Genomic DNA, 15,978 nt, shown 5'->3' on the forward strand with positions numbered 1-15,978 from the left:
CTGAGAAAGAAGGTAGCCCAAATGTCCTCGGAAAGAGCATCCCCTGGAGAAATTAGCTTGACCATTCTGCCGTCATCAAGTTATTTCTGACCATTGAGTCAGCCATGTAGATAGAAGACAATACAATTGTTTTCACTATGGATGTCAAGGCCAACAAGGACCAGATTAGACAGGCCCTGAAGAAGGTCTGTGTCATCTGCGGACAGGGTCAACACACTAATTAAGCATGATGGAGAGCAGAAGGCATGTGTTCCTCTGGTTCCTGACCATAGAACCTTGGATGTTTCCAGCAAAAGTTGGATCACTAAACAGTATCGCTGGCTAATCCTAAATATAATGTTTTTTCACCATAAAAAAAAAACATGCTAATAGACACGTTAAGAAGAGTGATGTATTCAATTAGAAACTAGTTTATCTGCTATACTCTACTGAAAACCAGGCAATAATTTATATTTTTAAAATTTTCATACTTTATAAATATACATGTTTTATAGATGTATATTTATAAAATATTTTAATTTTTCATTAACATTCCAATATTTTATAGTTTTATAAATTTTTCATAAATCAAGCAACATAGTAAATGTTAAATATGTATTATGGTATTTGTATTTGTATGCAAATAAAAAAGGCATAAGTCATACAGAAATACAAAGAAATTTGTCATATTCTTAAGAGTGTCTATTAAACAAATGTAAAATGTTTTCACTGGGGAGCTCAAGCAATGTTAAGACGAATGAGAATGTCGAGAGTGTGTGTGAATATCAAGATGAAGATAGGTCTAGATATCAAGAGATGGTAAAAGATGAGAGTGCTTTTGAATATTGAGAGGGGAGAAATTCAGTCCACAGCCAGAGGATGGCAGTCTTGTTTACAATAAAGACCTTCAGGGAGGGCATTCTGCCTGGCACGTGGCAGACCTAGGTGGATCCCTGGCACCCCACATGGGCCCCTGAGATGCCAGGAGTGATCTTTGAGTCAGAGATCAAAGAAAACCCTGAGACAACTGTCACCACAGCCCCTGTCCACCCCCAATTTATTTTTTATATAAAATGAAGGCTTTGTTCTCATCTCCCCTCCACTACCAGGGAGTGGGGTTGGGGCTGAGGGCAGGAGGGCTGGCAGGTCGTGGGGGAGATGAGAACAAGGCCTAATTTCTTTAGTTCTAATTTCTGAGGTGAAGGAAGTTTTGGTATGGTGCGGGGTCGGGTGTCCCCTGTCCCTGAAACTTTGACCTCCCTGTGTCTAGTATCCTGGATTGGGCCTGGAACTTAGTATTTTATACCCCCATGGCTGGTGGCACATCCCCTGACTTTTTCTCTGATGCTTCTGTTTCATAAATTTGTTTGAAGCCTGAAATAATTTCCAGATTACTCTTGTGGTTGACTTAGATCCGTGTCTCTTGCCCTGTTTTCTCTCCAATCAGGACTGTTGCTTGGTGGTGTATCCTGTGAGGGCTCTGGCGGGTCCTGTTCATAGACTCCACATGCAATAGTGGACACTGACGCCTGCCCGGCTGGGATAATAGAGGGATGCACGGAATGTTCTTGTCCCTCATGCTGGTGCTTGATGTTTAGTCATGAGTCTTCAATTTCATACCCCACTGGGATTAGCTCTTATAATTTAAACATGAAGGATCAGAACATCATATATCAATAGCAAGTTTTTGTCTTCAATCTGCCGGGGCTGACCACCATCAATATACTTTATTTAACTGAAATACCCTGTGGTAAGTTACTTGACGAACACCACTTATTTAAAGTAAAACTTACTTCAGAAGTAAAATATATAGTATATTTATACAAATAAACCGTCTTTTAAAGCAAAAATCTCTTCCCTACTGCTAAATAGAAATAAAGTCCCAAAGTAGAATAAATTGTTAGAACTAATCACTGTATTACTATCATCCCATTGCTCGAGCGAGCACCAGTAACATCTCAATTGTGAGACTTATTGTTACTGTTTTTAACATATCAAATATGCCACAGGGTAGCTTGCCAGGCTTCACCCTGTGTGCAGGATACTCTCTGTAGCTTTCTGGGCTCTCCGATGGGCAGGGGAAGGGCCGAGGAATCAAACCTGGGTCGGCCACGTGCAAGGCAAATGCCCTACCTGCTGTGCTATCAGTGAACTATACCTGGGCAGGGCGAAGCCAGAGGAAACTCTGGTGGAGGTCTGTATGTGCAGACTTGATGTACAAATTGTACGATTTTGATGTACAAAATGATCGTCCGACCTGGGTATAGGGGCAAAAGACTAATCAAACCATCTAGCAGCTGGTTCCCTCCGAAGTTTCCCTCAGGATAGCTGGTGTTCTCATACGAACATCCACGCAGTTTTATCCAGGTAGACCTAATACCTAAGGAAATCAATTCAAACTAAAGGATTGGAATTTTAATCTGATCAGGGTAGAAATTCCTAATCCTATCGAGAAAGGTGTTCTCTGAAAATAGAATCTTTTTTTTAGCTAATAACCCCATTGAGTCATGGAGAACTCTCTGTCTGAGTCATGAAGAATTTTCGCTGAGTCATGAAGAGCTCCAGCTGAGTCATGGAGAAGTCCAGCTAAGTCTTGGAGAATTCTAGCTGAGTCACAAAAAATTTTAGCTGAGACCTGGGGAGCTTCAGCTGAGTCATGAGGAACTCTGGCTGAGTCATGGGAAATTCCAGCTGAGTCATGGGGTGTTGCAGTTGAGTCATGAAGAGTTTCAGCTGAGTCTTGAGGGGCTCTACCTGAGTCATGAAGAATTCTAGCTGAGTCACAGAGAGTTCCAGTTGAGTCATGAAGAGCTCCTGCTGAGTCATGAAGAATTTTTGCTGAGTCATGAAGAGCTCCAGCTGAGTCATGGAGAATTCCAGCTGTGTCTTGGGAGAATTCTAGCTGAGTCAGGAAAAATTTTAGCTAAGTCTGGGGAGTTTCAGCTGAGTCATGAGGAACTCTGAGTCATGGGAAATTCCAGCTGAGTCATGGGGTGTTGCAGCTGAGTCATGAAGAGCTTCAGCTGAGTTGTGAGGGGCTCCAGCTGAGTCATGGAGAATTCTCTAGCTGAGTCATGAAGAATTTTCGCTGAGTCATGGGAAACTTCAGTTGAGTCATGGCAAATTCCAGTCGAGTACTGGAGAATTTTAGCTGAGTCATGGAGAATTCTAGCTGAGTTCACGAAAAAATTTAGGTGAGTCGTGGGGAGCTTCAGCTGAGTCATGACTCAGCTGGAGCTCTTCATGACTTAACTGGAACTCTGTGACTCAACTAGAATTCTGGGCCCCTCTGCAGATTCACTTGTGGGTGAGGCTTGTCCGAGCCAGAGGATTTATTTGTGGAGTTCTTGAGGTTTTTCTATGTGCTATCATATCATCAACATATAATGAGAGTCCCACTTCTTCTTTTCTAACTGGGTTCTTTTTATTTCTTGTTGCTAACTAGTTGTTAGATTAAATTAAATAGAAAAGCTAAGAGTGAACAATTTTACCTTGTTTCAGATTATAAAAGAAGGTTTTGCTTTCTTACCATTGAAAATTATACTATTAGTGAGTTTGTATTAAGTAGCCTTTATGATACTAGGTATGTTCCTTCTGTCTTCTTTATATTAATAGTCTTATCATAAATGAAAACGGAACCCTGTCAAATGGCTCATCTGATGTAAGTGAGAAGTTACATAATCTATCTGTTGATATAATCATATAACGCAGTGGGTAGGGCGTTCGCCTTGCAGCGGTCAACCCGGGTTTGATTCCTCCATCCCTCTCAGAGAGCCCAGCAGCTACTGAGAGTATCTCGCCCGCACACAGAGCCTGGAAAGCTCCCTGTGGTATATTCGATATGCCAAAAACAGTAATAACAAGTCTCACCATGGAGACGTTACTGGTGCCCGCTTGAGCAACGGGATGACAGTGATACAGTGACAGTGAATAACGTCATTATCGTACCTTATTTCACCCATGTTTGTGAAGATATTATTGTATTAATTATTACTATTTAATTAATTACCCCTTAATTAAGATTTTAAACCATGTTTGTGAAGTTCCCAGGAACACTGATAACTTTGTTTGTTAGATGAGATCCTGCTTGATTGATGAATCATTTATTAAGACTGTAACCTCAAAAGTCTGGTTCCACTATTCCTCAGGGTCACCAATCCAGAAACTTGGTGGAAGTGGGCAGGGTGGAAAATGACAGACTATCTCCACTTTAGACAGTTCCGAGACATACAAAATGCATTAACTGTTTATTTCAGTAACACAAATCCTTCACTAGTTCAACCTTGTGGTACCACATATATTAACTGTGAGTGGTTGTTTCACACAAGCAGTTCAGATCCAAATAGCACACTTTCCAGCATGGAGAATTAATCAAAGGCAAGGGGTATGGGATAGCGGTAACATCATTTCATAGTAATAAACCCAAGATTTGCCATGAGTAGACTGGGAATTTTGGAATGGGAATTTTAAGATGATTCCAAGAATGTCTGCATATATAATTAGTTAGATACGTGGTGATATCATTACAGAAAAGTGAAGAATAATCATTGCTGGATACCAAACAGGAGATAATAAGGGGAAGTGGTTTTGGGCCTCAGCCTGCTCTGTTTAGAGGTTATTCCTCTGTGCTCAGGAGTTCCCCCTAGCCACTGAAGAGCTGTAAGTGTTCTGGGTATTCAAACAAGGGTCAGCAGGATGAAAGGCAAGCACTTGAACTTTGGTCTCTCAGGAAGTAATTTTTACATGTTAAAGAAAAAATAATGTCCCAGAAGCATCACAGACTCAGAGAAGGGCTAAGGTTTAAAATTGATGATTAGAGCACATAGGTCACTTGCCTTGCACGCAGCTGATCCGGGTTCAATTCTGAACACCTCATAGGGTCCCCAGAGTCTACTAGGAATGGTACCTGAACATAGAATCAGGAATTAAGTCCTGAGCATTGCCAGATGTGGTGAGAAAAACAAACCAAAAAATGGTGGCACCGTCACTGAGCTGTAAAGACTAATCGGTGCTTTTTTTGAAAAAGCACATACATTCGCTGCCAGTCTGCATTAATTTTAACATGTTAGAGGAAAAATGATGTCACTGCAGAATCTGAGGAGAAGATGACATACCTAGGTACCCATCCGTGGAGAGAGAATGACCATTTAACTTAGGTTTAAGTTTATTATGTCCATTTTTTTGGTTCTATTTTATTGAGATCCCATGGCTTACCACATTTCTTCCTGACAAGGATAAAATTAGGAGGATTGAGAAGGATTTAGGGAAGAATTTACGAATTTAGATTATGCATATTAATTAAGATCCCAAAATTCACCTTGATCGAATTATTAGAAAAGTATATCCCAATCCAATCAAAGCTCTGAAAATCCACCCAAAGTCCCACCACTCCCTTTCTCCTTCCCTCCCTATTTATCTTTCTTGGGTGGGTCTCTAAAGAAGAGAGACTCACCCAGTGAACAGTACATAAGAGCTATGCTCACTGCCAGGAGCACACAGTGGTAGCCTGACCTCCGCGGCCAGGCACGGAGAGTCAGCTCACGCCAACACCGAAGACTGCAAGATGAGGTCCCACTCGCTGTGAGTAGAAATCAATGAGGGGATTTGCAGTTATTTGGGGTCAAAGCTTAACTCCTACGGCTTCTTCAGTGCTTACTGTGTGAAGTCTAGAGGGTACCTCACAGATGATATGATATTAATGTGCCTTATACCAGGTGTTAGCTTCCATCACTCTGATCTAGCTGGAGTCACTTCCCCATTCCACATCATGGAGGTGGAATTCTCCAGAAGCTGTAGTCCATGAGTCCCTTCTATGCTGGTGAGATTGGAGGTGGTCTGGGGGGAAGGGGGCAGGAGGGTAATCAGTGGCTCATTAGAATGGCTTGAATATAGGTCTGGAATGATCCCATCCCTTCTTAGGATGGGTTGTGAGTTATGAATGACCTCATCTGCTCATCCTCAGGAGAACTCATTAGCACTACACAATCCTGACAGATTTTGGGTCCAGAGAGTTGCTAAGCTTGACTTCTCTTGACGTCTCCAACCATCAGCCTCAACTGCTCAAGGTACGTGAATATCTGATGGGTACCCACCCTGGAGACTGGAGATTTGCACTGGGTCATCAGAGGGCACCCCTCATTGAAAGAAAAACATAGTCCACGACATAGGTCTAACTGTGTGACTCTTTTCTGGTAGGAGAGAGTCTGAGGAGTTCCTTTCTATAAGGATTGCCCGTTGATCTTACTGCTCTTCCCACATCTGAGGATGGAGGCGGTGGCGGCAGCCCTGGCCAAAATGCAGGCAGAGCTCATCTGTCCCGTCTGCCTCGACTACCTCAACGACCCCGTCACCATCGACTGCGGGCACAACTTCTGTGACTCCTGCATCCGCATGTCATGGAAGGATCTGCGGGACAGATTTCCTTGTCCCGTCTGCCGGCAGCCCCGCCAGGAGAAGCGCATCAGTGCCAACACCCAGCTGGGAAGGCTGGTGGACCTGGCCCGGCTCCTCCACAGCTCCAGGAGCAGCGAGACGGCGCGGGGAGAGGAGCGCAGGTGTGAGGAGCACAAGCAGGAGCTGAGCCTCTTCTGTGAGGATGACCAGGAGCTGCTGTGTCCCCTGTGCGCCCAGGGCCCTGCCCACCAGGACCACCACGTCAGGTCCCTGGCCGAGGCTGCACATCAGTACAGACAGAGGCTCAGTGGCTACATCGAGGCCCTGAAGAAGCAGCTGGCAGAGGTGCAGAAGCTCGGAGTCGCCCAGGACAGAAACCTCGTGCAGCTGAGAGAGGAGGTGGGGAAGCACCGGAGTCACCTGGCTGCAGAATTTGAGATGCTCACCCAGTTTGTGGAGCGCGAGCAAGACGCTGCTCTCTGCAGGCTGACAGAAGAAGACAAACGCCTGGAGCAGCAGCTCCGGGCTAACATCGCTGCCTACGCAGACTATATCTCAACGCTGAAAGACCTCATACGGGATGTGGAGAAGAGGAGCGTGATGTCCGAGGAGAAGGTGCTGAGGGGCGTGAGGGGCCTGCAGCAGCGCTGGGAGAGCCTGGAGCCCCCGGTCGTGCAGCCCCTGCGCTTCCGCCCGGCGGCCTACAGCCTCCCTCCGCTGTGCTCGGCGCTCAGCAGCGTCATGCAGAGATTCCGAGAGCGCGTCAGCCTGGACCCCCGCACGGCCCACCCCAGCCTGCGCGTGTCTAAAGATAAAAAGTCTGTGACCTGGGTGAAGAAAAGTCCCAACCCCACTGGGAACCCCGGGCCCTGGGCAGATGCCACCGAGCTGGTGGTGCTGGGCCGCGAGGCCTTCGCCTCTGGCCGCCACTACTGGGAGGTGCAGGTGGGCGCCAAGCCCGAGTGGGCCGTGGGCGTGTGCACCGTCGCCCCTTCGGCCCAGGCCCCGCGGGCGCAGCCGGCCCCCAAGAGATGCTGGACGCTGCAGCGGCAGGACGGCGACTACCTGGCCGTGGGCGCGGGGGTCGTGCCTCTGGCCCTCGGGGACCCGCCCGCGGCCCTCGGCGTGTACCTGGACTGGGAGCTGGGCCAGCTCTCCTTCTACAACGCCGCCGACAGGGCTCACCTGCACTCGTTCACCGAGCACTTTGCTCAGGAGCTCAAGCCTTACTTCCGCGTGGGGCCCGACTGCGCTCCTCTCTCGGTGGGCGCGGGGAGGGCTTAGGGGATTTATCCCTGCTTCTCTTTTCCTCCTGCTAGAGTATTGAGGATTATTCAATGATCACTGCATCTCAGTTAATTCAGTTGTCTTTGAATCTGGCGTGATTTTTTTAAAAAAGTATTAATTTCACTTTAAGAGAATAATAACATTGTTTTCTTCTGTATTTTGCCTCTTGTTTCTTTTATTGGGGGGGCGAAGGGGGGCGAGGGAGGGCGGAGTGGGGGCGTGTGGTGAGTGGTGGGTTCCAGCCATGGGTTAGTGGTGGGTTCCAGCCATGAGTGTTGAGATGTACTACCCGAAGGTGGTCTTGGGACCTCTTGACCTTTTGTTATGTCCCATGCAGGATTATATACATTTATTTTCTGTAGCTGAGCCATGCGTGCTCACCACTCACCCTCACAAATACGGGTGACTTTTCAGGAAATCCCTCACTGTGGAAATACGTTGTCCTGGTTACACTGGGCCTGAGGCCCATGTCCTTCCCTACTGTCCAGGATGGCAGACAGAAGAAGGCTTCTTTTTTGGGGACCACTATTCCAACAAAGGCCTTTTCTATTCATTTGCTTTTTTTCCCGGTTGTTTGTTTCTTAGGCTAGGATATACAATTTCCTGTCTGAGTTTCCATAGTTTTCACATATGTACTTGAAATCCTTTAAAGTATGCTTTTTTTGGGATGACCTCTTTAAAAGTGTTTCAGGTGGGAACAAGATGAGAGATTAGTGAGCCATATCTTCCCATGAATTGGGAGGGAGCCATTGAGCCCTCTAGAAAAACTATGTGTTTATGGTGGGGGATGGGGGGCGGGGAGGCAATGATAGGTGGGGATGATCTATCCACGCTGAAGTAAGGGCAGTTTGGATTCCTGTCTTCTTCCAAAGCAAATGCCACGGAGGTTCACTTTTTTTTTCCTTTTTGGGTCACACCTGGCGATGCACAGGGGTTACTCCTGGCTCTGCACTCAGGAATTACTCCTGGTGGTGCTCAGGGGACCATATGGGATGTTGGGAATCGAACCCGGGTTGGCCATGTGCAAGGCAAACGCCCTACCCGCTGTGCTATTGCTCCAACCCTGGGAGGTTCACTTTTTATTTTTATTTTTATTTATTTTTTTTAATTTAAATTTTATTGAATCACCATGTGGAGGGTTACAAAGTTCTCAGGATTATGTCAGTTATACAGTACTCAAACACCCTTCCCTTCACCCGTGCCCATATTCCATCACCAACCACCCCATTATACCTCCAGCCCCCTCCCGCCCCCCCAGTCCCCGCCCTTGTAAGTGATAAGTTTCACTTCGTTTATGCTTTATCTTGGTTACAGTCCATGTTTCAACACATAATTCACTATTGTTGCTAGGGTTTCCCCCCAAAAAAGAGAAGACAGTCCCACTGTCAAGGAAGCCTTTGATGGCTCTCCATTGCTGAGAATGTAGAGATATTAAGTCCCGCTGTTTGTTACATAACTTTTCTATTTTTTTCCCCCCCTCGTCCCGCGCCACCGAGATCACGCCTGTTTAGTAATCACCATGCTGCCTGACAAAGGGAAAACAAACCAAAAGAGATGGTTATTTCTCGTCATCAGCCGGCGTGGGGCTCTGGCTTAGTTGATAGTCTAGTAGAATGTCTGCAAGCAGTTTCTGGAACCAAAAGTAATACGCTGGTATCGGCCCCGGCTCAAGATTCCACCAGCGTCCCGCTGTTCCAAGTACATAATAATTTATTCCCTTGTATCCGATTCCCACGCCACCAGGTCTGTGTCAGCTTAATGGACATCATACTATGGTTAATGCCACGCTGCGTTTCTTCCCGAGAAAGAAGGATATTTCTTCTCAGCCGGCGTGGGGATATGGCTTAGTTCAGTCTATAGAGATGGCTACCACTTTGGTGGCCTTCAATATTTAAAGTCCAGGGAAAATTCTGTCTAAAACTCTATCGCTACAATCTTTTACCCTTTAACAAAAAACTTAGTACTATTGTTTGGAGTTTCCCCCCACGTTAAGCCCTGCCAAAAAGGAACATTTACACGTTGCTGACAATCAAACAATCAAAAGATATTAGGTCGCGCGGCTGCGTGGATTTCTATATGAAGTCCAAGGAAAATTCTTTTGGTAATTGCATCACTCGCTGGCAACACCTGGGCCAGAAGCTCCCAGCACACAGTTTGGAGGCATTTTGGGCGCGCCGCTCGTGTCCAAAGTGGTTCAGTTGCCTCCGGGGTCGATCTCGCGTGGGGCCGCAAAGGCGGTTCACTTTTTAAAGGGAACGTGATTTCTAGATTTCATTTCACACAAGATTGAAATAACTTTATCCAGCTCAAAGATCTTTGTAAACTTGAGTTTCCTGGACACAGAGGGGAGTGCCTGTTAGCATTCTCATCAGTATGGACCTCAGCTGCCTTTCCCCAGGGGGGCAGGGGCTGACTCAGTGATTAACTTCTGATCAAGCAGCTTTATTCCCTCTGTCAGTAGAGAGGTATTTCTAGATTTAGTTTTTGCCTCTTATTTTTCTGGGTTCCAAACACATTTTGTGCTTTTCAGCACTCACACAGAAACCAGTTCTAGACACGGGCACCGAGCCCAGCCTTTGGCGCTGAGTGTCCACCATCAGAGCTTGTCCCGGGTGCTGTGCCTTTACAGGCTTGTCAGCGGGAACCCTGACCCTTGACTGCGTTCTGAGACTTGTCTCTTCAGGACAGTCTCCCTTCTTCAAAAATTGTATTTTCTGTTGTGGTTTAGTGATTGGCACAGATATTTAAGTGAACTTGCAGAAAGGTCCATGTTATCCTTTGCAATATGTAGGGAACACATGTTAAAAAATAGTATGCTCTGATGCAGAGGCAGGGTGGGGTGCTGAGGGATGTGGTGTTGGTGGTGGGAGGGATATTGGGAATATTGGTGGGGGAGAATGGGTACTGGTGGACGGATGAGTAAAGGATCACTGTATGGCTGAAATGCAAACACGAGAGTTCATAAGTTTGTAACTGTACCTCGCAGTGATTCACTAATAAAAAATTTTAAAAAATAGTATTGTCCCAAGTCTACAGAGTCATTAACTAAATCTCCGAAGAGATGCAAGCCAACCCACTACAACTCATGACTACACCAACTTCCCAGCTAAAATCTCTGGGTGTGCCTTCGGGGGTAGGGCTAGGGGGTGCTAAGTCCCTGTTCTCCCAAAGTCCCAGCAGCTACATCCTATAGCTGCCCAACTACTGCTTCATGACTAATCTCTGCAGAGATACCAAACAGATGAAAAGTCCAAGTACACTTGTTTTTCAGGCTGAAAACTCTGGGTCCTCTCAGAGTGGTGGTGGGAAACCAATTATTTTTTATAATTCTATTAGTCACTTAGACTAATGGACATTCCATTAGTCCATTACTCATTGTAACAAGCAATAAAAATAAATTATTTTGAGCCTACTAAAGGGGCAGCTTAGGGCATGGTTAGGAAAATGGGGACAACGGGGAGGGAAGTTCACTCTGGTGGTGGGTTTGGTGTAGGAACATTGAATGCCCATAACAAATGCATTGTGAACAACTTGGTAAACCATGGTATTTCAGTGAAGTTTTTTAAAAAAGAACAGCACTTCTTAAATGAAGGTATGGACAGAGCTGTCAGATGCCTCACAACACATCATACATTCTGTGCATTGAGTCAGCTCTCATTTCTCTGTACCATCCTGTTCTCAAACTGCCTAGACATTGGGTTCTCGAGTTTTCTACTCACTGGAGTTTGTGTGTCTACAATTTTGCCCAGTTCTCAGGTAACTTGTTATTTCTGCTTGGATTAATATGTTTACAGATCCTTGTTCCCAGTCAGGTGGAATCTCCAGAGAGATGTAAACAAATAGAACACAAAGTCCCCCCAATGACAAAGTACAGATGCGTGGAGACATTTCTGAGACTAACATGTATCATACAAGCTCTACACAACTAATATGACAAACATCAGTTATGAACTCCAGTTCATGGTTTGTTACCTCAGAACCATCCTAAGACTTTTAAATTTTATTTTGTTTAGGGGTCCCACCAAACAATGCTCAGTGAATTCTTTTCATTCTGAACTCAGGATTACTCTTCTCAATTCTCCATAGGGACCATATGGGATGCCAGGAATTGAACCTGGGTTAGTTGATTAGTTTAATTAACAGTATTGTAAATCACAATAAAAATGAAAAGTTTAATGAACAGTACTGTATATCCCATTAACTCACAGTACTGTATATCCCCCTCAACGGCTGTTCCTCCCAGACGGGAGTATAAATGAGGCCCTCATAGCCATGCCACCGGACTCCGCGCCAGGCTGTTTTCACTCGGGGCGCCTCAGAGGAGGGTGGGTGAGAATCCTCCCTGCCCCAGGGGATCCAGCCCTGGAAGCGGACTTCCACTACCCAACCGCCACCATGCTCCAGACCGCTTTCCGGACACATTATAAAACACCTATTTCCATAATTACCACACCATATTTGATGGAGTTCAGACACTAGGCAACAAATCATAGAGAGTAAGATATATATATATAAACATATATATGTATATATATATATATATATATACATGCCCCACTCGAGCAGAGCCTGGCAAGCTAATAGTGGCGTATTTGATATGCCGAAAACAGTAACGATAGGTCTCATTCCCCTGACCCTGAAAGAGCCTCCAATTGTTGGGAATGACAAGTAAGGAGAGGCTGCTAAAATGTCAGGGCTGGGAGGAATAGAGACGTTATTGGTGCCTGTTTGAGTAAATTGATGAAAAAACTGGATGACAGTAATACAGTGATACAGTAGCACCAATGATGGAGAAGTCACCTATCTCTTTTGGAGGATTAGGGTGCTGTAAAGGAAAGTCAGAAACATTTTTTTCTTTTTTCTTTTTTTATTGAATCACCAAAACTTACAAACTACATTTGTGATTGAGTTTCAGGCGTATATTGTTCCAACAACCCCTTCATCAGTGCTCACTACCTCCCACAGATCTCTCTGGTTTTCCTCAACCCCCCCCCAGCCTGCCTCTGTGGCAGGTACATTTTCCTCCCCCCATTGAAGGAAAAAATCTTTATTAATCTCAGTATGGTGTGGTATCTTGGATTTCAAAGATTTCGGGTGGAAGTGACAGCATCCACTTGTGGGTTCAAATGTACTGAGAAGGCATTAGTGTTAACATGTTATAGATGCTTAACTGAAGCAAAACAGTAAAATGATTTCTTTACCCGTTTACCACCAAAAGGAAAATCAAAGATCAGATTCAGCAGTCTTTTGAAAAAATAATACAAAGTCTTTTGAAAACAAAAAACACACAACAGGTCACAGAGAAAGAACCCAGGGGAGAGTGTGTAGTACAAAAACTAGTGCCATGCTGGAGTACCTCTCGTTGCTTTGCCCAATTTCGTGTGTTCCTCCTCATGGCAGTAAGACCTAGGACCAGCCCTTCATCTTGAGGACTGGACCTCCCATTCTGGGGCAGATCTTTCTTCTGGGGCTGTTGAATGATTATCAACATCTGCTAGACACCCTCCTTAAACACCTCCTTAAATACCCCATAGGTAAGTGGGGGAGAGGGTTCTCCTACTTTGGGCACCTGTGAACTTGGCCTCTCCCCCGTCACATTCGTGCCCCCCTGCTGACCAGAGGAGCTGCAGATAGGGGACTCTGGCTCTAGTGCTTGTCTAGCAAAACTGGAGAGGGGGATAGCGACGGGCTGTGACTTGTGGGGCGAGGGGGCCTTCCCAGTTCATGCAAGACACAGGCTGGGTAGATTACAGAGTCTGAGGTCAGGCCTACGAGGGCAGGGGGTGGCATGAGCACATCCAGGTTGTCTGGGGCCTCAGCCACTGGGGATGGGAGAAAGCAAACTGGAGCGTGGCACAGGATGGGCTGGGTGGAGATGGGGCCTCTGGAGAAACCTGGAGAGAGATCTGGTGCAGGGCCTCTTGCATCTGCACCCGCAGGTTTCTCTACTTTCCTATATTGTTGCTTCATGAGAGCAGGAGTGATTGGGATAGGTATCCCCAAATAACTGAGTTCATGGAAAAACAAGTAGCTAAGTTGATGGTAGTTCTTGGCTTGTATGAGAAAATCTTTAGCACAACTAAAGATTTTCTTTCTGTAAGTTTATCTCCTGCTCCAAAGGTCTTGCTTAGTAATCCAGGAAGGTTTGACTCAAGGGGAAGAGAAATTGTGAGTCCTATAGTACTTCAGCAGGTAGACAACAAATATGAACAAGGAACCTTATAAATCTTAGAAACTTTATATATAAACCTTATATATATAAAATCAAACCTGGGTTGGCCACATGCAAGGCAAACGCCCTACCTGTTGTGCTATCGCTCCAGTCCATTTCTTTTTTTTTTCTTGAGTAAATGCTTTTTATTCATTGCTAAGTTTTACATAACTCAGGACTTTCATTTGGATCTAGTTGATGCTTACAAAGATAACTATTTTATATGCTATTTGTGTGGTCCTCAAAAAATGTGACCAGATTTGTCTCCAGTCCATTTTTTACATTAGTATATACAAATGCTTTTGTGTTTCATTATCCAAATACTTATGCTTAATTAAATGACTTGTATAATGACCTACAAGTATCTTGAATAGTTCAAATGCAACATATAAACTCAAACAAAATATAAGTATTTACCACTAAGAACGCTAAGGCACATTGTGCTCATGATGCCATCCCCCTTTCTTTTAAAACTAGATGAGAAAAAAATAGGACATGAGAAAGCAACTTGTCAAAGATCACACAAAATAGAGGCAGAGTTCTGGTTTTAAGTTCTAGGAGGACTTAAAGGTTAGAACATAATCCGCACTCTCTTGAGGTTCCTAGCAGTGCAAGGAAATGGAAACTGGACTCTTGCATATAAAGTGTGGGTTCACAGCCCCAATAGCTATTTTCCGACTCACACCCAGTATTCTTTAACTCCTTTTAGCTGCAGAAATATATAGACACTCATACACAAACCCAGAAATATGTAGATACATATATTTCAAAATACATGGTAAAAGATTGACACGTGTCTTATAGACTTTCACATAGATGCTGCAAGAGTGGGGAAGGGAGAAGACAGAGCTAAAACAAGATGGAGTAGTCAGGCTTGACTATAAAGCATCACATATGCCAGCAGGAAAAATTTTTTTTGTCTTAAAAATTAAAGCACTTGTTTCTGTTTTGGGTTTTTGGGCCACATCTAGCAGTTCTCTGCGCCCATGGATCACTTCTGGTAAGGCTTGAGAAACTATATGGGGGACCAGGGATTGAATCCTGGTCTGCCATATGCAAGACCATGTGCCTTATGTGCTATACTATTTTTCCAGCCCCTAACTTTAGTTCTTAGAAAGGAATAATGGGATGAAGCACAAATTTCCTCTAGTCCTTTAGGGAGGAAAGTAAATTCTTTTTTTTTTTTTTTGCTTTTTGGGTCACACCCAGCGATGCTCAGGGGTTACTCCTGGCTTTGCTCTCAGGAATTACTCCTGGCGGTGCTTGGGGGACCATATGGGATGCCGGGGATCGAACCCGGGTCAGCCGAATGCAAGGCAAATGCCTTACCCACAGTGCTATCGCTCCGGCCCCAGGAAAGTAAATTCTTAAAATTAGTGGGCTGGAAGGAAGAACTTAATGTATAACAGTTAAAGGAAAGACCCCGAGATATTCACAGCAGACTTTCCAAGATGTGCTAAATTGGCGTGTGGATTACTGTGAGCAGAGATGGATCAAGGCTCGGTAGACATACACAAGACCGCTCCACTGGCTGGAGTCATACGACAGTGACAGGCAGCTTGCCTTGTACACTTTAGATCCAGGTTTGATTCCCAGCATCCCATATGATTCTCTGATCTCTGCCAGGGGTGATCCCTGAACACAGAGCCAGGAGTCAGCCCTTAACACCTCTGGGCATAGCTCAAAAAACCAAACCAAACAAACAACAAAAATCACTCCATTAACCACCTGAAGAATGAAAACAGGGGGCCCTACCCCCAAATTAGGTATAAAATTAGCTTTTATAACAAATAACAAATAACCTTTCTATCAGAAACATTTTTTTATGGGAGAACTAATATCTAATTACAAGATACCTGATCTTTCTATATGAGTCACTGCCTAGTCATTTGTGTGCCCTGCAGTTCTCCTTGACATTCAAGGCTCCTGTGTTCCCAAAACCCGATTTCCTGTATTACCATCACTCGAGACAATCCTGCATGTTTCCTTGTCTCAAGACATATCCTTCCATTTTGCCTCATTGTAAGGAATAATTTTTTTTCTTCTGATTTGTTTGAGGTTAATTTGTTTATTCAACTAGTTTGAGAAGAAGCTAGACAAGCAGTGGA

At 44.8% G+C, this 15,978-nt stretch overlaps 1 protein-coding gene across 1 annotated transcript; it reads left to right on the forward strand.

Annotated features, from left to right (window-relative positions):
• The first annotated feature begins 6,243 nt into the window (after positions 1 to 6,243).
• Positions 6,244 to 7,656, forward strand: LOC101557871 (tripartite motif-containing protein 75-like). Its single transcript, XM_004606231.2, has one exon. It carries the CDS (start codon positions 6,244 to 6,246, stop codon positions 7,654 to 7,656), a length of 1,413 nt encoding a protein of 470 aa, XP_004606288.2.
• The last annotated feature ends 8,322 nt before the right edge of the window (positions 7,657 to 15,978 follow it).

This window comes from Sorex araneus, chromosome 7 (genome assembly GCF_027595985.1).
Source record: "Sorex araneus isolate mSorAra2 chromosome 7, mSorAra2.pri, whole genome shotgun sequence".
NCBI classification, from domain to species: domain Eukaryota; kingdom Metazoa; phylum Chordata; class Mammalia; order Eulipotyphla; family Soricidae; genus Sorex; species Sorex araneus.